General features: G+C 38.5%; 1 protein-coding gene across 1 annotated transcript; it reads right to left on the bottom strand.

Moving 5' to 3' along the window:
- Nucleotides 1-2,000: 2,000 nt before the first annotated feature.
- Nucleotides 2,001-7,027, bottom strand: adoa (2-aminoethanethiol dioxygenase a). The gene is made up of 2 exons (XM_088285305.1): nucleotides 6,432-7,027; nucleotides 2,001-4,993 (listed from the first exon to the last, which is right to left on the bottom strand). The coding sequence occupies exons 1-2, from the start codon at nucleotides 6,765-6,767 to the stop codon at nucleotides 4,535-4,537; spliced, it is 795 nt and encodes a 264-aa protein (XP_088141431.1). The 5' UTR covers nucleotides 6,768-7,027; the 3' UTR covers nucleotides 2,001-4,534.
- Between the last annotated feature and the right edge of the window lie 15,118 nt (nucleotides 7,028-22,145).

Here is a 22,145-nt window from a genome sequence, read left to right on the forward strand (position 1 = left end):
TGGCCATTGGTAACTCTTAATTCCATCCTGAGGAAAACAAGGTATTGTAAATATATAATAAAGTCTTTCTCCAAGTGCTCTGTCCTGGTCTCCTGCCACAGGGCTCTGCCAGTCGCCTGAACAGGAGAGAAGTGCTTCATCCTTTTGGCCGTGCTATGCTAAGGGGAAATTGATCCTGGGGAAATTGCTTTTTTCCCCACCGTATTACAATAAAGTGTAATTGCACATACACTCCAGTAGTTGGCAGTCCCGCTCTCATTGCCCATTGTGTGGAGAGAATATTAACTCGACGTGTAGCTTTGCTTTGCAATGAAAATGCCATTATTTATAGCTGCGGTGGAGAGTGTTTTCTTATTGCTAGGGGCTGGGGCGTAACAGAAAATAATTGAGAAGCTCTGGTATATAGGGACTTCATCTCTGTAATTTGCTGTAGGTGCTTTAAACATTTATTACGTTTCACTCACTTGTGTTTTTTTTATTCAAGCGATCGTGTTCACGTTGCAGAAAGGGCAAACTAGTCTGGAGCATGTGTACCAAATTATACATTATACCAGAGAGCCTGGCCGGACGCCCATTTTTGGGGCGTATAGTGACAAACTTTAAAAAAGGGTTCGATAAACAAAGGCCGTAGCTGGATTTTAGTCTGGCCCAAGAATCAGCGCCCGTGTGTGTGATGAACCTACTCGTGAAATGAGCAAATGAACTAAATTGCCTCAGAACGCGTCAAAGGTGCCACTACCAAAGTTTGTGTATGAAGAGACGTGGACAGCAGTGTGCTTTAAAGGGTGCCTGTATTTCCTTAGTCTGACTTCATGTAACTCCCCGAGGCGGGGCGATACCACAATCCCTATAACGCCAACGATGCTTATTTACTTGTACCGGGCAGGTTCATGGAGAAGAAGAAAGAAGAAGAAGGAGACGAATAATAAGAAGACGAATAAGACCATAATAAGCCCCTAATAAGGTAAGCAGATTTGAATGGTAAATTAGCCTGCTAATGATGTTTAAATAAACCTCTGCCATTAGTATCTCTCCCGCGGCGCCGTCATGCATGGACGCTTTTTTTTTTTAACGTATTGTGGTCGTGGGCTGACAATTTTTATGAATAAGGCCGGAGGGTCGAGGCCGGAAGGGCATCTAGGTCGTGGCCGCAGGGCGGTTGACTGACCAGCAAAGAACGGTCAAGGGTCACATGTCATTTGGCTCTGTGCATGAGTGAGAAATTGAGTAATGACACACACTTAGTAAGTTTACAGTAAGTGCCTTTTTTGTAAGAGCCACAATTTATTGCAGAAAAGAATAGTAATTAGAATTTTTAACGAGATGTTTACTCATGAATGTTGGGCGTATCAATCGCTAAATTAGCGACTTCCCCTGTTGGAAGTGGTGCGCTTTGCCTTTCAGAATAAGAACGTGCTCTGTTAACTGTGTAAATTTTGCTGACTTAACAGCAGTCTATAGATATAATTTCCAAGTGTATCATCTGTATTTGGTGAATCTCACCAACTATTTATGCATTCGCTGAGTCACTTTTCCTTTCTTAGAAAATCACACACGCAATCAGGCATACACACACTCAGTAAAGCCCCAACGCATTTTTCTTCCTTTTTGTTCTTCGAGTAGATCCAGAAATGTTTTTAACCTCATCGTTATAATTTTTTTTTTAGATTCCTGTTTTGTTTTCTTCAATGATTATTTTATGACAAAACAAAAACAAATATGTATTTGTTTCTGGTGTGGATTTATGAAAAAAAAAGAAGACATTTTGGCCTGAATATTACAATACAATCGGGTGGAGCCAACCAACTTCAACCAAAGTCCCTCTAAGACTGGTCTTTGAGTAACCCCTGGACTTGGTACTTGCCCAGGATGCTTATTTGTGTTATCTGTCATGTCTTTTCTTCTGTTTGTTTGGATGTTCTCTCTGTGCCCGCCAATACAATAAATGTTGACTTCATTTTCACATATAAACAGATGAAAATCATTGAAATGACAACCGATTATAGTCCGTGAGTTTTATTTTTTACATACATTCAATGGCAGTACACACAGTCATTGTACAACTGTCACAGTGGTGTACAGGAATAAGCGTAGGCTAATTGTGAAATGTTTTAATTAAAAGTGAGAATCTATATAGAAAGATTGTGAACAAAATGTAGTAATTTTCACTTAGGATGACCCTTGCGGTAGCACGATGATCGAGTGGTTAGCAACTTCAGCCTCACAGTGATTTAGTTTGCATCTCAAGGCTTTTCATTTAGTCTTAGGACTGATAAGAAATAAAAATGCCACAGAAACTGAAAAAACAAACAAAAAAAACAGTACGGAAGCGTATTGCATTGTCTTGGAAAAGTTTCTGAGTAATTTTTCGGGGGGTCTTTGTGTTTGTGTTTTTTTAAATTATCCCCCACGTTTTTCGTAATAACTACTTTTCTGTTTTGCATAATATCTTTTTCTGTCTTTCCTCCCACCCCTAAAAAACTGTAAAGAAAATTTCAGAAAAAACGAAAAAAATCTGAAAAATCAAAAAACATTAGTCAGAAAAACTGAAAAAATGCATAAAAGAGAAAGAAATATTCCCAAAAACCAATATTTAAAAAACCCCAAAAACAAAGCCCCTCCCACCCCCAAATAAATCTGTGAGTAGGTTATTTATTAACTTCAGGAGGCAATTACTTTTTCACAAAGGACCAGATAGGTTTAGATTTTGCCCCTCGAACAAAAAATATCACCAATTAGAAAACGTGTTTAAAATTTATTTACTTGGTTTGTTTGTGAAGTATTAAAATTAATTTGATGATCTGAAACATTTAAGTGATAAATATGCAAACAAGAATACAGAAAGCAGGGAAAGAGCAAATATTTTTTTCACTGTCTGGTTCTGGCCACGTCCATGCAAAATTCTGTGACACATTCATGCAAGGCCAGTCTTTGGTACCTTTCGGTCAAAATAAAAAACACTTTCATAATTATAAATTATTAATACAGATATCAAAACTAAAATCAGGCATCATGACCTGTGGCTGAGACCAAAGCTGTCTAATCCAGCAAATTTCAGGCCATACTGCCTCAAAAGTCTCTAGAATTTATCATTGCTTCAGTTTGGACCCATCTGTCAAAAGACGTTGCTTTGTGGCTTGTTAATTTATATTTTGGAAGATCCTTGTAATTCTTTTATTTCTTTCAAGGGAAATCAACCCAAACATTTTCTTTACAACACAGGCCGACTAGTTTAACATGGGATTCTGGTTAAATCCAAAATCCACCCACTTTTAGCCATTTTAGCGGGTCAGCCATTATGTCACTTCTATCGACTGATTGACTAACTGCTCAGCTTCGGAAAACAGGTGAGCTGTGATTGGTCGTTATTTCAGCAACTGTGGTGTTTTTCAATCGACAGAAGTGACAAAATTGCCGCCCCCTGGGATGGCCAAAAACAAGTGAATTTTACTGCTTAACTCATATTCCACAAACAATTATTAATCAGCATGCCATGTTTAGACTTAAGAAAGGGCATAGTAATATTTAATTGCAAATAATTTTGCGGGGGTTGACTTCCCCTTTATTGAAAGTGTACCAAACTTAATATGTTAAACTTGCAAAAGAAAAAATACACAACAACCGTCAACAATTTCTTGATGCCAACAATCTGGCTAGTAACGTTTAAACGTTTTAAGATGCCCTTAACAAGTTGATCACAATTTCAAATTCAAAGGGCGGCAGAGCAAGGGAGGTGATGATGGTGTGATGTGTTTGTACCATTGCTACCCATTTACTGCATTATATGAATCCTCTTTCCCTCAATTAGTGACACACGCAAAAAAAAACATCAGTAAGGAAGGAAAAAACATTGCTCTTTCTGTTTACTGTTGACAATATCTTGAATTATCTTAACAAAAAAAAGTTTAGTGTAGAAGAAATGAGGACACAACATAGTGGTTATGTATTATAACAATAGAACTTTTTTTTACAAACTTTGTTTTAATTTTTCAGCATGGCCCTAAAAGTTTAGTGTTTGAACATTGAGAACGTGTTCAAGCTTAAGGAAAAAAATGTAACTTTTTTGTCAAGCTTATTCTTCTGCAATGGAAACTCAACTAAAATGCTCTGATGTATAAAGTAGTAGTTTATTCCTCAATTAGTCCAAGATTTTTTAACTTGGAGATACAATCCCTCAGCATTCACAAGATATTTCTGAGAATTTTCTAGTGCTCGATTACATTCATACGTGTACAAGGCAACATGTTCCGAAGCAGAAATCCCATATATGCCATGAGAAGTCTTTTTGCAAAGCACTTTTGCAATCAGTTGTATACTTCAGCAAGTTCCGTTGAATTTTGTCTGTGAAGAGCTACTAACCCCCAGTAGAAAATTTCTGGGGGGTTGTAGCTTTTGAGTAAAGCATTCCTTGTAACGACAGCCCTAATGTTTGTCCTCCCTGTAGATTGAAGCAGAAATTGAATTTATAAAATGTCGACGAGTTCATGTCGCAAAGTACATTTTAGTACTGCTATAGTTTGACTGGTCTGAGGTTTCACACAGAAACTACAGGACCTGGGTAAGGCTCTCCTCCACACCAGAAGTCCTCCGGCTGAGGTATTTCTAAAAGCCACATCTCCTTCTCTTTCCCCTTCTCCTCTTCCTGCAGCTCCTCATTATGCATCACAGCTATATCTGGGTCTGCCGCAGTTTTTAGAACTTTGTAATAGTGACAGTCCCGCCCGTCATCTGGATCGTATGGTGGCGCCAGGATATCCAGGAAAGCAGCAGGTCCGTCTACAGCATCGATCTGGTGAAGATTATCCCGTAGCGGTGTCAGGAGACACGGTCCACTGTTCTCTGAGTACTCAGCCACTGAGCGGAGCAAGGAACGTCGCAGGGAAGCATTTTGGAATGGAGCCATGGGAGTTTCAAACCGAGGAGGGGCAGCACCGACTGTCTGGCCACCTTCTAGCTTGTCGAAGCAACTGACGCTCACCTTGCCATAGAGGACCTAAACAAATGGGAAAATAATGACTTTGAAACATCCATCTTACCACAATAAATGCAAACCCAAAGATCCCCATTATCGCGGGAGATACATTCCAGACCCTCCCACGACAGGTAAACAATTTGCGATGAAGTGAGACCATATTAAAAAAATTTAAGGGTTAAATTCTCTTCCACATACTTGAAATACATAAATACATTTAAAGACATTTTAACATAAAACAATTGAAAGCATGAAATATATGCAAAAAATGTGCAATTAAAATGGAATAAAACAATCTTTTGTAAGGTGAATATATATATATATATATATATATATTTATATATATATATATATATATAAATTCCAAGGTTATTTTAGTAATTGAAAGAACATTTCTGTTAACAAAATAAAATAAACCATGTTGTCGCACATCTTGCCAACATTTTGCTACTTTATTATTAACTCCTCACATGGTGTGATTCTTTTTTAGGCATGCTTAAAATACATCACATTTTCTCACAAAGCTGGGTGTGGCAAAAAACTGAGCAAATAATGAATTTGAAATTCCTGGCTAAATTGGGGAAGGACCCCACCATTAAATATTTCAAACACTGGATCGCCCATGGTGTTCTCCAAAAAATCTCGACAAACACCATATCTTCTGGTCGTCCAACAAAAGCTTGTGCACCAACTTGGCACACAATTTCTGCGTAACCAGCTCCTTCAACAAGTTACTAGATCCCCACTCATCCTGAGCAGAAATTTAAAATTCATTTTTCCTCCATGTTTGAGACACCTCAAAATGCATAACAGCATTCTGCAATGTAAAAAACTGAAAAGAAGCACACAGTGATAGAACTGAACAATACGGCACAGCAGAATGCTGGAGAGACGTTTCACAATACTATGACTTCAGTGCTTAATTGACAATTATTGGATGAGTACAAATAAGCACTAGTCATGTCTTACTAACTTGTGTATGAAGCAATTTTCAAAATGAGGGATATATTTTTATTTTAAACAAAAAATATGCCGGGCATTTCATTTGAATTGAACTTTCCGAAACGATCATTCATACTGAAAAATTATTTCATTCAGGAGCTTTCCCTTTTCAGCTCAAGCACCTTATCAAGAGTCAATGTAAACTTTAAAATATATTTTGGATCATCTTTAGGGTGCTTCCTTGTCAGTTTGATGTTAAGTGCGAAATAAGTGTGTAGCTAAAGTTATAGTTCCTCAAGGTAAATCTTCAGCATGTAAAACGTACACATAGGTATTACATAACCAGAATGTAATTAATGTTTACTGTTATTTCCAAACTTTCACCAAGGGCTTACCCTACTTAAATATTATACATGTTAGAATATTTATTAAATATTGTGTTCGTATGCCAGCGATTTCTTAGACAGAGGAAACGCTACAGAAATATGTAAAAGATACAGAAAGAAGAGTGAAAGACCTTCAGCATCCCGTTCATGCCCGGATGGTCGTGAAGAGGTATGGACGCTCCGGTTCTGAGCAGGAATATCCCCATGCTAAACACATCTGTCTCACAAATGTGCATGTAGGTGACCGGCGGGGGCTCCGGCTCCGACGTACCGGGGGTCGGTTTGTTTTTCCGCGGAGCGATCTTGAGATCCGAAGCCCGAAGCGCGGTCACTAAGGAGATGAGTTTGGCCTGTTTTTCTGCAAAGACTTTACTATCTCCGTTGGCCGAACATTTTAAACCTTTAAATGTTATAACGGCTTCCTTTGCTATTTTCTGGATGAGAGGATTTTTGTTGTTTCGCGACATTCTTGTCGATGAAAAAAATAACAGTAAAAGGTGCACCTTTTCCGTCTTAAATGCAACCGTAGTAAACTCCTCGCAGACTACCTAATGTCAAGAAATGTTACCCAGAGTCTGTTGGTCCACGTTATCTAAAGATAAAATTACACAATTTGGGCGAAAAATGAGGCTTTGGTGCTGGTAATGCCAAAATTCATCGCCAAATCTGATTTTTCCTTCGGTCATTTTCCAAGCTTCTGTTGCTCAGCTGCCTGCTCTCACGGAGCCTGCGCATCAAACGCAAAGCACCATAGAATGTTGAGTTTCAATACAAATACTAGATTCATGTGATCAAAATCAAAAGTTCAATAGCATCAAAGCATTTGATACTTTTTTGTCGTACAACAAAAGCATGTAACATTTCAGTCTATGATCTGAATGAACAGTGCTTAAACATGATAAAACGGTTTTTGATATAAACAAAAAGACTACATTTCCCAGAAACGATGAGGACGACCGATAGTTGAAAGGAAGAAGGCCAGATAGGCCGTTGAACTCATGCCTTCCGCTTAATGTAGTTACTTCCGGTTTCATGGCTCCTTCACTTGAAAAGAGTGAGGTCAATGAGTTAAATAAGTGTCATTCAGTGCACAAGTAAATGATTATCATGAGATTATATATACTGTGTACTGCCTGTATAAATCTCGTGATTCGGTTGGCGACACGAATCCGCCAAATTGTATGTAATTCTGAATGACTTCTTAAAAATGTACAGAAAATCACAAATAAAAGTGAAAAAGTTATTATTAATTATTCTTATTATTTATTTTATTTTACACAATGTTCATCGAAAGTGCTACTCCCTGTGTGAGTGGACAATGGAAAGGAAATGTGACCATTGGCCTCATGTTGTGGGATACACGATGAAATACATTTATTTTCAACTTCACGCACACACTTACACACGCACACACATTCATACAGGTGCTTCAGTAAAAGGGGTCTGGTGATCATGACAGCCCTGTGTATTTGTCAGAGCAGAGCAGTCCGTCCTGGAGGATGCCCGGCCGGATGCCCGGCCAGATGCCCGGCTAGATGCCCGGCCGGATGCCCATTTTTGGGGCGGGGGGGGGGGGGGGCGGTTGTTGAATTAAAAAAAAAGGGTTTGATTAACAACAAAGGCCGGCGGATGATTTTAGTCCGGCCCACAAATTGACCCTCATGCGTGTGATGAACCTACTTGCGAAATGGGCAAACAACAAGAATTTCCTTTGAACGCGTCATAAGTGCCACTACCAACTGTTTGTGTATTAAGAGACGTGAAACAGCAGGGTGGGGTCAAGCGTGACTCTATTTCCTTATTCTGGCATCACGTAACCCCCGCTACCCACCTGCTACCGGGACATACCATTGCAAGATGGGGGGCAATACCACCATCCCTATAACATCAACAATGCATACTTACTTGCATTGGGCACGTTCATGGGGAAGAAGAAGGAGACGAATAAAAGAAGGAGACAGATGAGACCGTGGACGTTCTGATTCAAATACAAAAATTTGAGTCACCCATTCTAGCATTACACCCTATTAGTTTTTTTTTAGTGTGTGTTTGTATTCAAATTGTTTTTCTTATTAACATAAAAAGGGTTTTATTTAAAACATAAAGATTGATTTTTTTTCCTGTTGCCCTTAGAGAATATACCTGTCTCTGGTTTTGCTATTGTCAGGGTCGCTTGTAGCGAGGTGGGGGAGGACCCGAAATGCAGGGAAGCCAGGCAAAGTGTAACTTAGAGGGAATTTAATAGTGAACTTAACGGGGTAACAAGGTGCTGGGAGAAACAAACAAACGTGACAAAGTGCAAAATAACGAAGAGGAACTAAACGTGACTAAACAGAACAAAATGACGAGGAAACATGGACAGTGACAGATCTCTAGGAGCGAGGGCGTGAACAAGAACAAGAACGAGAACGAGAACGAGATCGAGATCGAGATCGAGATCGAGATCGAGATCGAGATCGAGATCAGGGAGCGACCGTGACATTCACGCCAAGGAAGCAATATTCCGACATCAAGCAGTCGCTCCTGAGCGCATAAATAGGCAGTTAATGAGAAGTCCAATGAGAGTCAGCTGCGTGACTGACGTGGAACCGGTGTGTGGCTGGTGGGCGCGTCTCTCCAGCCATGATGACACGGGACGGGAACGAGCGCTGGAGGAAACGCCCCCACTCAGCTGGGACAACAAAACAAAGACATGGCATGACTGAAACGGGACGTGACAAAAACAAACAAAAGACCTGACATGACCGACACGGGTCATGACAGCTATGTGCACTGATGCCACTGTCAGATGACTCTTGGTTTGTTCAGAAGCTTGAAGCAGGTCAAGACAAGAAATATTTGTTGTTCTTCGTTCATGAAGTAATCATTATTGTTCTCACCTGCCATATTTTGAATAAAATAAATAGTCTTTTGAATAATGTCATCATTCTAAGTACCCGTGGACATGTAGGTGCTTCACATTGCCTGGATGAGGCTAATAACGAATGGTGTCCAGGTGGGTCATTTTGTATTATAAATACAAATTAGTAACCAACATTTCTACATTTGTCAGATGACTACCTACCTGTGTTTGACAAAGCAGCATGTTAATGCAGAATGCACAAGACCCATCTATTGAATGTCCAGGATTGGTGAAGGCCCCCCTATTTGAGTCCTTGAAAAACAAAACAAAAAGTTTATTGAACTTTAATGAAGACTACTGAACAGTATTTACAGTAGCTGCAGTATATTTGCAATGCAGGAAGCCAAACTTATGGAAGAAAATGTGACATAGTTGCACATTTAAGGTCAAATAAAATATGCAAATGCAATAGCTTTTTGACTATTTTCTTTTTTCTTTTGAACCATACTATAAAATCCTACTTAAAGACAGAACTTTGCGATCACTGTTGTTGTTTGTTTGTTTTTTTATTAATTAGCAATTTCAAGTATGTTGTTTGTATATGGTATTGGTCAATGGGCATAAAGGCAAAATTATTCCTCAGCAGTTTGAAATGTGCATTGTAAAGAAGTCAAGGGCGGTCTGCGATGCCTTTCTCAGTGATGCTGCCAAGACTTGTTGTGTCATGAAGAAAATGTGTATATTCCATAAAATATGAGAGAAGAGTGAGAAGGTGCACAGTACGCACTCATGTTTATAGTATACATGATACATAATCAATGTATTGTATATGTTCACAGCATCATGTGTGAAATGCTGTTTTCATTTCCCATTTTCATTTTATGCACACTCACACGCACACGCATACAGATATACACACAAACAAACATTCCCGTCTCTAGAATTAGCATAGTGAGACAATGAAACTGCAGATAGCATCTGCTTATAGATCACTTCATGCATCCAGTCAAGATGCCTTTTGTGTTCAATCAATACGCAACTTGTTTTCTGAAATCAGAGTTGGCATTATTTGGTCTTCCACTGTTGAGAATATGAGAGCATTTTACATGTTGACCCATGTGGCCTCACTGAAACAGGCCATCACCGATGAATGAAGTCCACTCTTTTGTCTTTCAACGAATGCTCACAGCCTCAGCCAAGAATGCATTTTTATTTGTTTGGAGCAAAAATGCCTGCATAACTAGCTGGGAAACAGTAAGAACAGAGCCAATGCTAATGTTTGTTCATTGCATCAAAAGCTGATTTGAGTATGCAAAAACTGGGATTTTATGGGTTAATCACAGAGTAACAGATATGTGTTAAAGTAACATTTACAAAAGTGTTAAATGTTCAACTCCAAATAGTGTGTTACAGCCTCAAAATGTACTGTTGACAATGTAGTAATGATGACACTAGAGAGTGTTTAGAGTAATCAGAATCAGAATGCCCTTTATTGTCATTATACTTGTGTAAACATAAAATAATAATAAATCGGATAAAAAACACAAAGACAACAAACAAGAGTGTTGAAAAAGTGCAATATATCTATATATATATATATATATATATATATATATATATTGAGGGACAGGATTGTGCATATTATACGATATTCTGGTTTCATCCTATTTCCCCAAAACTTGTTGTCTTCGGTTAATTGATTATCGAATTACCCATACCTGTGTGAATGTGAGTCTGGATGATGTTGGACTATACAGTATGTGTCCTGCGCTTGCCTTACATCCACTCCAAAGTGTCCGAAGTCAACTAGGATAGACTTTACCTCACCTGTGACCCAAATAAGGACAAGTGGAATAAATAAAAAAATCGATGGATGGATGAGTCAAGCACTTTCTGAGAGGAAATGAAGTGTAAAAAATCTCATCCAAGGTTCATGATTAAGTCAACTGCAGCCGTATTGTCACTTCTGAGGAGTGTAGCAGTGAAGTATAAAATATTGGCGCGCAACCAGCTCGTTTGTCACTGTTGCCGCTTTGATAGACACTATTAACTTTCTGCAAACTGACTGCTTTGCCGGCATCTCAGATAGTGCACCTGAGAGTGTTTGGAAAAAGCAGTTACTGTATATAGTTCCACAGGCAGTTTTTTATTGATTTTATCGATATACAAATCAGCATTTAATTTGTGGTAAAACAATAAAAAGGTAATCAGCTTTTCAGAGGTTTCACCAAAATAAAACATTTACTATAAGGTTTATTGCCATTTTGCGCATTGAGTTGCTCAGTTTTCAGGGTCTCAATAGTCCATCAATCCATTATCCGAACAGATTCTCCTCAGGAGGGTTTATTAATTATTGAATTAATTAAATATTTCAGGAAGAAGTTAGAAGTTAATAAAACAAATTTTCTATTCAGTAGTTTATTCAACTTCATTATCTTAAAACCCCAGATTCTCCCCCATACTAGAATGGTTTGACCCAACTTGTCAATTGCCATCTCTCGTTACCTGTCAATCACTTGAAGACGCATATAATGGAGTTGTGGTTGAAGCAGAAGCCTAAATAAAACTCAGGCACAAGTGCTGAAGAAGGCCAAACCAGAGTTGGAAAAATTCCGGTTGTATGTTGAAGATTATGATTTATTTGGATTTAGTGTCATGATTTGTATTTGTTATTTTTGGTTTAGTATTTGGGTTCATGTTTTGGCCTTGTTCATGTGTCTTGTCTCGTCTTGTCTATTGTTTCCACCTGTGCTCGTTTACCCAAGCCCTAGTGTTAACCAATCCGGTCCTTCCAACCCTCCGTGTCTTGTCCAGGTGCTCCTCGTTGTCTCGTCAAGTTGTGTGTATTTAGTTCCCTGGTTGCTTTCAGTTCTTGTTGGTTCATTGTCATTTTCACTGTCGCTTGTCCCTGTAGCTTGTCCCTGTTGCCTGTTCCTGTTGCCTGTCCCGATCATTAGTTTCCTGTCGTTGTCTAGTTTTTCCAAGTTCCCTGTTTGCCTTACTTTTCTGTTAATTAAATGCCCTTTAAGTTACCCCTGCCTTGCTTCCTTGCGTTTGGGTCCTCACCTTCCTCACCCCGTGACATTAAGTCCCACAAGTTGCAGATCTATGACCCAAAGTGGACACTTTATATTGATTTTTTTTTTCTGGACCATTACAAAGGAAGTTTGAAAGTTTCTAAAGTTTAAGAAATCAGACACTGATGGCATGTTTTAAGTCTTTTTTTTCAACCCAAAAATGCTTTGCGCTGGTTAAGGAGTACTTGGCTGAAACAATATTTCACACGGGGTACATCACTGAAGAAATAGAGAACAACTGATCTAGTCTAGTCACATTAGAATCAGAATAATTTTTATAGGTATTTTAAAAATACACAAGGAATTATTATCTGGTCGTTTGAGCCACTCTAGCATTACCGCAAACATGTCAAACAACTGTCCTAAACATAAGTACAGAGAGTCAGTGGGCAATGTGAGGATTTATATTTTTTTATATAATTTTATATCCAATTACAAGATGTTGTGTTAATAAAGACAGCCAGCACAGCGGATGGGGGAGGGCTGATTAGAGTTACTGTGATGTCAACACAGCTGGCCATTACAATGCTAATGTCCATGTCAGATTCAAAAGCTAGCAACCCCTACTTTTTTCTGACACAAAAACAAGCAGTGAAGAAGGTGAAGTTAAAAGCACATGTTAACACTGTCAATTGTGTTACAGCATTTCTATCGATTATACATAATTCAGTACACAATACAGAAAATGACTTCCTGCCACTGGGGAATCAATTTTTAACTTGAAGATATTCATAAAATTAATATCTAGCTGATATGCTCCCATTAGTCCTAAAATGTAACTTGAGTAAGGGGGTAAAATATTTCAGAGTGTGGGTGGGTCTATGTGTGTCTGGGGCAGGAAGGATCCACCTGCCACCCCAGCCCCCTCAGCCAGACCCTTTGTTCACTGATGATGTATGAGACAGCATCTCCCTTGGACTACCACAGGAACACTACAGCGAAGCAACTACAGTATCCCATAATGGAGACTGATGGGACAGCTCCCACTCGCTTTACTTTGTCCACAACTAAGATTGAGTTGGCGCGGCACTCCAGGCACCAACAGGACCCTTGGACAGCTCTGAGAGGGACCCTCGTAAGGGAAGGCTCAACCTGACGGCAGCTCACGTCTGTCGGGCGCACGGGATCCCGTCACATCGTGACAGGCCGATAGATGAATGAGTGATGAATGAGAGGATGGAGGGGCGGATGGATGGACATTGACCTGCACAGGTCTTTGTGGAGAGGGGTGAAGGTTCCTTGGTCTTTGGGCTCCTGTCAGGCATTCCTGAGATGACTGAGGATGTAAGAGGCAGGAACTGACCATTTTTAACTGAAGTCTCAACATCAATGAATGAAAACTGCATGATGGTCAAATGTCTGGATGTATCAGGAGACTTTGGAGTGATTCAAGTTAATATCAGAAGTCAACTCGTAAAGCAACACTTGTTAGTCAAGTAGTAGTAGTGCAATAAAATTAGCAACTCTGCCATCTGATATAGGCAACATATTCAGTGAGGGCTGCAAAAATCCTTATCAGCACAATATTAAACGTGATATATTAACTGTGAAATTCATGGGACTTTTAATTTCACTCCCGTAAATGCAATATATTCATCCACATTTCTCACGAGCAAGTAGGCTAATTCAATCAAGGAAACACTATGTTGCTGAAACGAATCACATCATCGTCTCAAATTGCTGTGAGTCTAGTCTTCATACCAATGTTATTTTGCTGCCATGAAATTGTTCTTTCTAATGACCAATATTTTATTAAAATATTACATAGAATTGTCATATTTCAAAAGATATGGACTTGATCATGGCACACAAAGTTCTGAAACTCAAAACTGAGACGACGCTAAACAAAGCAGCACACCGCAGGGTTACCTGGAGGAGTTATGTCTAAGCAAAACCCTTCAGCGCAATTAATAGTGATGTGGTCCAAATCATTTAAACAAGCAAATCGTGGAAACAAATACAGTCAGCACCTCCCTGCTACACATCAAGCAATTGACCCTTGCACAGAAAACCAACTTGCTACAATGGAAAAACTGCAACCCGAGCAACCGTATCTTGGTAAGCTGGCGCATGTGCACTCGGTGTGAAAACAGGCACTACTTCATTTTGGTGCCGGTGCAAGTCTCGCCTGGCTTATTTGGGCCTTATATGCGCCTCACTGGTCATCGGGGCGCCGAGCAGCTGCAGCCCCGGCACAACTGGTAATTTGGTAACCGAAAATAAACTGATGTTGCCGTAAAAATGGGCGCATTTCTATTTTCATGCTGGGCCAAGTTTACTTTAGTGTGTTTGTGAATTTGGTCGACTATGCATCACTGGATGTGATGCGGCGCTCTCAATTTGAACAGCGCATCTCTTAATTTGGTGCCAAAAATGAGACAAAATTTTGGATTACCTAAAAACAGGTCTAATGTGTGGCGCAGGTGGTATCACACAAATTTGTTAGATTTGATTTTAATCGCAGGCAGACAGATTCAACGCTCAGTGGACATTTGTGGTGGACGTTATCGTATTTCATTAATAAATATGACAACAATGTGGCACAATCCCTCTGAATCATAGATAATTATTCATTGAATAAATTCAAATCATTCTCATCCTAAGAGCACCGCACTGTTTGCATGGCACGAATATGCATTGTGAGGCACCACATGTTGAATAGGCTGTACTTTTTATATTGAACCACGAACAACATGGCATGATTGTCAAGGATTTTGACATGTCTACTTATTCGTCACTGGTGCTTCTGCATGTGAAAATGCCATTTAATATGATGTAATGACGACATTCGGCCGACAGCCTCTGGAGTGCTAAAGAGGAAAGGCACACAGCTCATCTGTTTTCAGAATTTGGTCGCATGATGTTTGCAAGCCGAGCCTTTGGGCAGTCCAAGGCAAAATGGCAGCCCTTTCCAATGGATAAAAACCAGAGAATTTTTCTGCTTAATTAAATTTCTACCAATGCAATTTTAATCAGAATACTGTGTTTAGACAAGAGGGGGAACATAGAACATATTATTTTTAAAAACAGTTTTTATTTTATTTCTTTGGGAGGAAGCGTGCTGGACCATATTTGATGGGAAGTTTTCTGAGAAGTTGCATGAGAAAATGGGAGGATCTGTGCTGCCAAAGAAATCTTGCAGCTGAGCGCATTTTCTAACTTAAGTAAACGGGAGAATGTGCCCCCTAAAGAACAGTCGATAAATATTGAGTGGCCATCTTCCTTGATTGTATACAGTGGACATCATTGTACCCCCGTGTTCGGCAACCGTTGATTCTCAAATTTGTAAATGGAATATATATTTTCATTAATAATTTCAAATATCTTTTCATCATTGTTTTTTTGCGAAGGGTTTTTCCCCTCTATTTTCATTATGTTTTTTTTTTTTTTCGAAAAACACATTTTGAGAGATTTTTTGCGGGTCTAATATTTCATATAGAATTTTTTCCCCAATGCATCTCAATGGGCATCAATTATGTGTGGATTTTGTTATTACTGCTTTAGTGGGGGTCACTGTGAATAACATCTAGAGATAAAGAGAATGAAGTTGGAATGGGGTCGAGGGCTGACAATTTTTATGAAGGTTGAGGCCCGGAACAGTACCAAGACCGTGGCCGGAGAGTCCAGCTCTGCAAAATAACATCCATATATGTTAAGCAACTCTGTGTGGTGTTAAAGAAGAGAAACAGGCATTACTGATTAATACCATTAATACGAAGGCAAGAAACACAGTTAGTTACCTTTATCTTCCAATACATTACCTCCATATAACTCCAAACCTCTACACTGCAATATAGTCGTTCACAATCAATATTTATCTAATAACCAAACAAAAACAAAAGCGTTTCAAGAAAATACATCATACTCACCAGAGATACTGATCAGTCCCCCATTTTTTGCTCCTGTCCAACTGTGCAATCTACCTATAGCGCTCGTACATCCTGCTCTGATTGTGCTCCCAGCAAAAAAGATTTTGGATTGAAACAAAACAGTCAGAAACTGTGTTGGTTAACTCATCCTCGCAATGTCCATTTTTCTTGAAAACATAGCATACTTTTAAGTCATTTGCTACAGCTCCAGCTGTTGTGAAATGCACTATTTAAATAAATTTGTATTGTATTGACTCACGCTGAGCCACAGAGTAGTGAACCTAAAATCTGTTTAGTTAAAAAAAAAAAAAATCCATGAAATAAAAAAGCAGCAGCCATTTGAACGGTGCGTTTGTGTTTGACACCAGCATTCGGGATTCTGAAGGCGTTGGTCGGATTACATTTTACATCCACAAATATTTGGACCAAAATACAAATAATTTAACTGGCAAACGACTGAAAGCTGCGACAGGACACTAGAATATAAATTGTTGGAATTTAATGTAACGGCTTCTGATTGTGTTTGGGCCAGCAGAGAAGGACTTGATGCCTGTATCCCTGCTGTAGAGACTTCACATTTTTTGGGCATACTATTAATTGACAAATTAAATCAGTATAAGCCAGCCCGGAATGGTGAGCCTCCTCGTTTTGGTCTAATACATATTTTATAGTAGGCATCATATTAAGATGCTGGGGTTTTGCAGCCGTTACAAAAAATACAGTTTAAAACTACTATGTACACTTCATACCGCTTTCATTTTTCTGAACTGAAGTATAAAATATGTGATGCACATACCTCATAGATACACTAAAAAAAGAGTGAATATATTGTGCAATTGTTGTGTTTATAAGTTTAAGTTTTTGTCTTGTACAAAGTGTAAGCATGTCATGAGGGGAACAACAAAGCCAAAATAAGGAAGTGAAAGGGACACGTTAAGGCCAGCTCATAGGTCACAAATGATTGGTAAACGCAACGCTTTGATTCGGTCTGTTTATGTGCAGATTTTAAAAGTCATGGTCCTAACCTCTTACTAAGGGTTGTACGGTTAAGAAAAGAATTATGTGGACATAGAGATGGTCATAAGGCCTAACAAATATTCTGTCATAGAAATTCAGAGCTCATGGCTCTATTTTTGTAAATGCCGCATGCGGAAGGCTGGTGTAGCTTGCTGCTCCTGTTTGCGGTTCCACCATTTGTTTCTTTGAGTTTTTTTAATTGATTTATTTATTTTTATTGTAGCTTTCATCCTGATCGGGACTATTACCCAGCACTAACCTATCCCTCCTAGCGTCCACAAATGGTTGTCGATCTGAAAAATATAAATAATATCCATCCATCCATCCATCTTCTGTACCGCTTCTCCTCACTAGGGTCGCGGGGGGTGCTGGAGCCTATCCCCGCTATCTTCAGACAGTAGGCGGGTGACATCTTGAACTGGTTGCCAGCCAATTGCAGGGCACAGAGAGACGAACAACCATCCGCACTCACACTCCTACCTAGGGGGAATTTAGAGTGTTCAATCGGCCTGCCATGCATGTTTTTGGAATGTGGGAGGAAACCGGAGTACCCGGAGGAAACCCACGCAGGCACGGGGAGAACATGCAAACTCCACACAGGCTGGCCAGAGCCGGGATTGAACCCACACCCGATGCTGTCTCTCACTGTGAGGCCATCGTGCTAACCAGTCGGCCACCGTGCCGCATATGAAGGATAAATAAATGTAATATAATATGAATCAGACTCTTGGTCCAAACTACAGTATTTGCCTGGTGGGACCATGTCTAAGTACAGGTGGACAGATTCTAAGCCTCGCTGACATGTGAGTGGCTGTCATATGAGATTCATAGAAAACATCAGGCTTCAAACTTTCTAACCACTAAAAATTAAATTGATTGAATATAATTATTCTATTATGATTATCATTTTTAAATCACTGCACTGGCTGGAATGAAGCTATCGTGGGATGGTGGGGCACCTAAACGATTCATGGGTGGAAATATTGCTCCCGGAGCCCCAAATTTTAGGGTCGGGTTGAGGAACCAAGAATATGGAAGCAGGTTGGCAAGAGAGAGAAGCAAAAACAATTTCAAAACTTATTTATTCACATTCCAAAAAAATAAAAAAGGCAACAAAGGTAGTGGACAGAGTCCAAAAATACAATATTTAATGTAACGAACCAAAACATACCACAAAAGGAACCATGAACCTGGGAAGACGTGACTCAGTGCAACAGGGACAGAAACTGACAAAACAACTAGGAACTCCTTGAAAAGACGAGTGGCAGAGGGAACTGATTGGAAGACACAAGGGACCCAGCCGACGAGAAGAGGTGGACTCAATTACCTAATGAGACAGTCACGTTACAAAGGACACAGGGAAAATATGACAAAACTAAATCAAATCAAACCCCAAGTCAACAATAATATAGATCATGACAAGGTCCTTTAGATTTGCTGAGTTATGAATAACGTTTCCAATGTAAAAACAACAAGAACGGAAATGCAGAATAAAACACAACTGTATCTTTTACAGAAAGTAGATACATATTCAAGTTATGCATTTCAGTTGAAAAACTCAGCAATCAAACAGAATCATTTCTATTCCTATTATAGAGAACCTAAAATATCGGGGGGCGAAAGCACTAATCAAAATGTAACGCCAATTAGAACATGAATTTTTTAAAAATCATTAATAAATAATATTAGATGTGAGGGCAGGTCTTTTTTTTCTGTGGCGCTTCTAAATTGGCAATCCTTGTGTTTATGGTACAAAGTCAGTGAGGTAGAAATATGGGTTTTGCTACAGTGTCATTCATCTCATTGCTTGTCCCTTACATCACACTCATAACATCAGGACATCTCTACTAAATGACGGATCATTCCTCCAAAAACACTACACCAATGTAAGTGGACCAATTTATCAACTGACTGTTTGTGTGTGCTGTGTGCCTCTTTCTATAGTCTCTTTCTCTTCACTGTGATACATACTGTAGGATATTGTTTACACCAGCTATTCCTTTCAGAGTGACATAGAAAATGACCAAGTTTCACTTATTTTATCACATTATTATTTATTATTTTCAAATACAGGTGATGGCTTCTGTGTTTAATTCATTCTGTGACCACGCTCGCAATGCAAAATAGTCATATCTCAAAGCATGTTTCACCAGTGAAATGAATGGAAATGCTGTTAATTGGTTCTTGCTTACAATAAAACACTAAGCAAACTCATAACGTCAGAAAAATAGTACTCCACAGAATTGTGCTGTATAAAATCAAACACTAACCACATAATTAAATAGTGTGTAAAGAAGTAACCAGTTTGGGTGTCATGGTTTCATGTTTAATACATCTTTTGGCATGCGCACCTTGGCCATCAGTCTATGTAAATATGTATATAGAAAAAGGTCACAACTGCTCAGTAAAATGCTGTAATAGTCGTTTATGCCGAAGATAAAGAATATATCGCTGTGCATATTACATTGTCTGTCACCATGTGTTGCTGAACCATTTGTGCTTGTTTGGTTAGCCTGTCTATAGCATTTTGTGTGTTAGCATTAAGTTAACAGAATTTTACCAAGTTTTGCTGTGTGGTTATATATACACAACTCATAATTCCGATTTTTTTTTACAATAAACATCTTGAAACAAGCAGTAGGCCTCTGTTTTCTTAATTGCTCAGTGCCAAACTGCTGGCTGTGATGTTCACAGGCACCATTTACCACTTGTAATGCATATTTTTGCTCACAGCTCAAGACAGAACCCAATATTTTGATTATTTAGAGATTAGATATAGACTATTATTTGTATTTAAAGGTAGCACTGTACTGAAAATCTTTCTTCATCTATCCATGCCAACAACCACGACACAGGCACAACAAAGAAATGCTCTTCAATTCCATAGCAGAAGGTACAATAAAGCATGCTACGATTCATACAAGAAATAAGTTGTAGCTTCCTGCAAGTATCAACTTTGTGTTTAAGTAAATAAATACAGGTTTTACACTGACTAAAACAAATGTGAGAAATTGAGATGTGATTATCATTATTACAGTGATCACATTTTTTTTTGTGACATTCGGGAACTCCGGTATGCTGTACACTAACAGACTAGGAATTTTGTACACCCACATAAACTCGTGTGATGACAGTAAAAGTGGTTTTTACAAAATCCAAGCTTTACAAACAATCGCTCGCATTTTATTAATACTTACAAACAAGACTGAATCATTGCCGTTCTGCTTTAGCTCAGCGTTAGTGTGTATAGGAGTTGGCCATCAGAACACTGCTATTCAGTATTGGCATCCAATTTGTCACAAAAACTGTTTTGACACACTGTCATGAATCCACGCCTAAAAATTGAAAATAAAATAGTCATGCAGTATTGTGCTGTTATATTTTCTATATTATGTATGTAATATCAGTCTACAGATATCACCTTCATTCCCAAACTTTTTTTTAAATTGTTCTTGTGACAGTGCTTTTATTTTTTTTCTTCAGTGTTCTATTTTTCAAATGTAATTTACTGAGCCTGTTTCTTTCTTTATTTATTTATTTATTTATTTATTTACAGTTTCAATTGAATTGGTGGCGTTTTGACTTGTCGGAGGTGGGTGGCTGCAGGGTTTACTTCGAGGTGATTGAGACGTGAATAGAGCGCCTTCTACTGGATTTACATTACATTACATTACATTACACTATTAAGTGAAAAAATATATATATTTTTAATGGCACCCAGTAACGCCCTTCCATTCACTTTCACTCTCCCTGCATGCCTGCATCTGATCTGGTTATCTATGTGGATGAGGTGTGTAACGCAGTTATTTGGTAGCGCGTGAGTTTAAATTCTTCTTGAGGGATTGTAATGTGAATAAAAATGCAAGAGTGAGGATAAACGGTTCAGAAAATGGATATATGGACTTGTTCCGTTTGTGTCACTGTGATCAGGAGCCAGTATAATAAAGCATATACTGGAGTCGTTGTTTATTATCTGCAAAAGGCATGATTAAGTGTAAAATGGGTGAAAATAATAGAAGCAGATTGGTAAGGAAGATATAGATGTAGTTTGTCAAAAAGGGGAAGTAAAGGGACATTCGGTCACGATAGTGAATCTAAAGGGGTGATATTGATATATTTAATTATTTTTTTGTCATACGTATTGCAATGGAGAGGGGAGCTCTCCAATGTTCGTTGTACACTGAGTACAACGACAATAAAGGGCATTCTGATTCTGATTCTGATTCTAATTCTGGAAGTTTAAGTTTAAATTCTTACAAAAACTGAAAGAATAAAAAATGCTACATTTCCGAATAATTCCAGGGCTACAGATAACATGTAAAGAAAATCTTGGCAAATAAGGAAATTAATTAATTTTAATGTAAACCACAGTCGCACCACATGACATTTAAGCCCACGGCCAAATCATTAACGTACTCACCCCCCCACACACACACGCACACACACTAAACTCACGTATACTTCAGGTGCTCATATATATTTCCACGTTAAAAAAAAAAAAAAAAAAAAAACATTCATAATATTTGAATAATTGCAGTAGATAATATTTTGGTAAAATGTTATTTTTATTTTATTTTGAAATCCATATATTTGGCAATGATTCATATACAGTGTCCATGCTTAATAAAACAATAAGTAGACATCCTACTTTCTGGTAGATATGATATGTGCAGCCACCCAGTATGACACTGTTTGAGATGTGCTGCTAGAATGCAAGGCTCCAAAAAATAAAAGAAAATATTAAATAAATAGTATTAAAACCAAATAAACTCGCTTTCAATGTGACAACAGTGGGACTGCAGTAACAAACTAAAGTCCGAACCAGTTTGTTAAATTGTAGAAGGAAAAAAATAGGATATAAATATGAATGGGATATAGATCATATAGGCCTGACGAGTCTGTAAAATGAAGTTTTTTTTTTTACTTTATTTTTGTGTTGTTAAATTAAATGTAAATTTCTGCCTTTCTACGGTTTCATAATTCATTCCGGTAGGTGGCGGTAATGTACATGAATGTTAGTTTGCCGGTTAAAATAAACAA

The sequence above is a fragment of the Idiotropiscis lumnitzeri genome, chromosome 20 (genome assembly GCF_059441095.1).
Source record: "Idiotropiscis lumnitzeri isolate Australia: NSW breed Sydney's pygmy pipehorse chromosome 20, RoL_Ilum_1.0, whole genome shotgun sequence".
In the NCBI taxonomy this organism is placed as follows: Eukaryota; Metazoa; Chordata; class Actinopteri; order Syngnathiformes; family Syngnathidae; genus Idiotropiscis; species Idiotropiscis lumnitzeri.

What these genes read in the sequence shown, in the direction of transcription:
- adoa (XM_088285305.1), bottom strand. Translation starts at nt 6,767, where the DNA reads ATGTCGCGAAACAACAAAAATCCTCTCATCCAGAAAATAGCAAAGGAA. An exon ending in GCATGAACGGGATGCTGAAG is followed by an intron (nt 4,994 to 6,431) that starts GTCTTTCACTCT and finishes CCATTTGTTTAG; the next exon opens with GTCCTCTATGGCAAGGTGAG.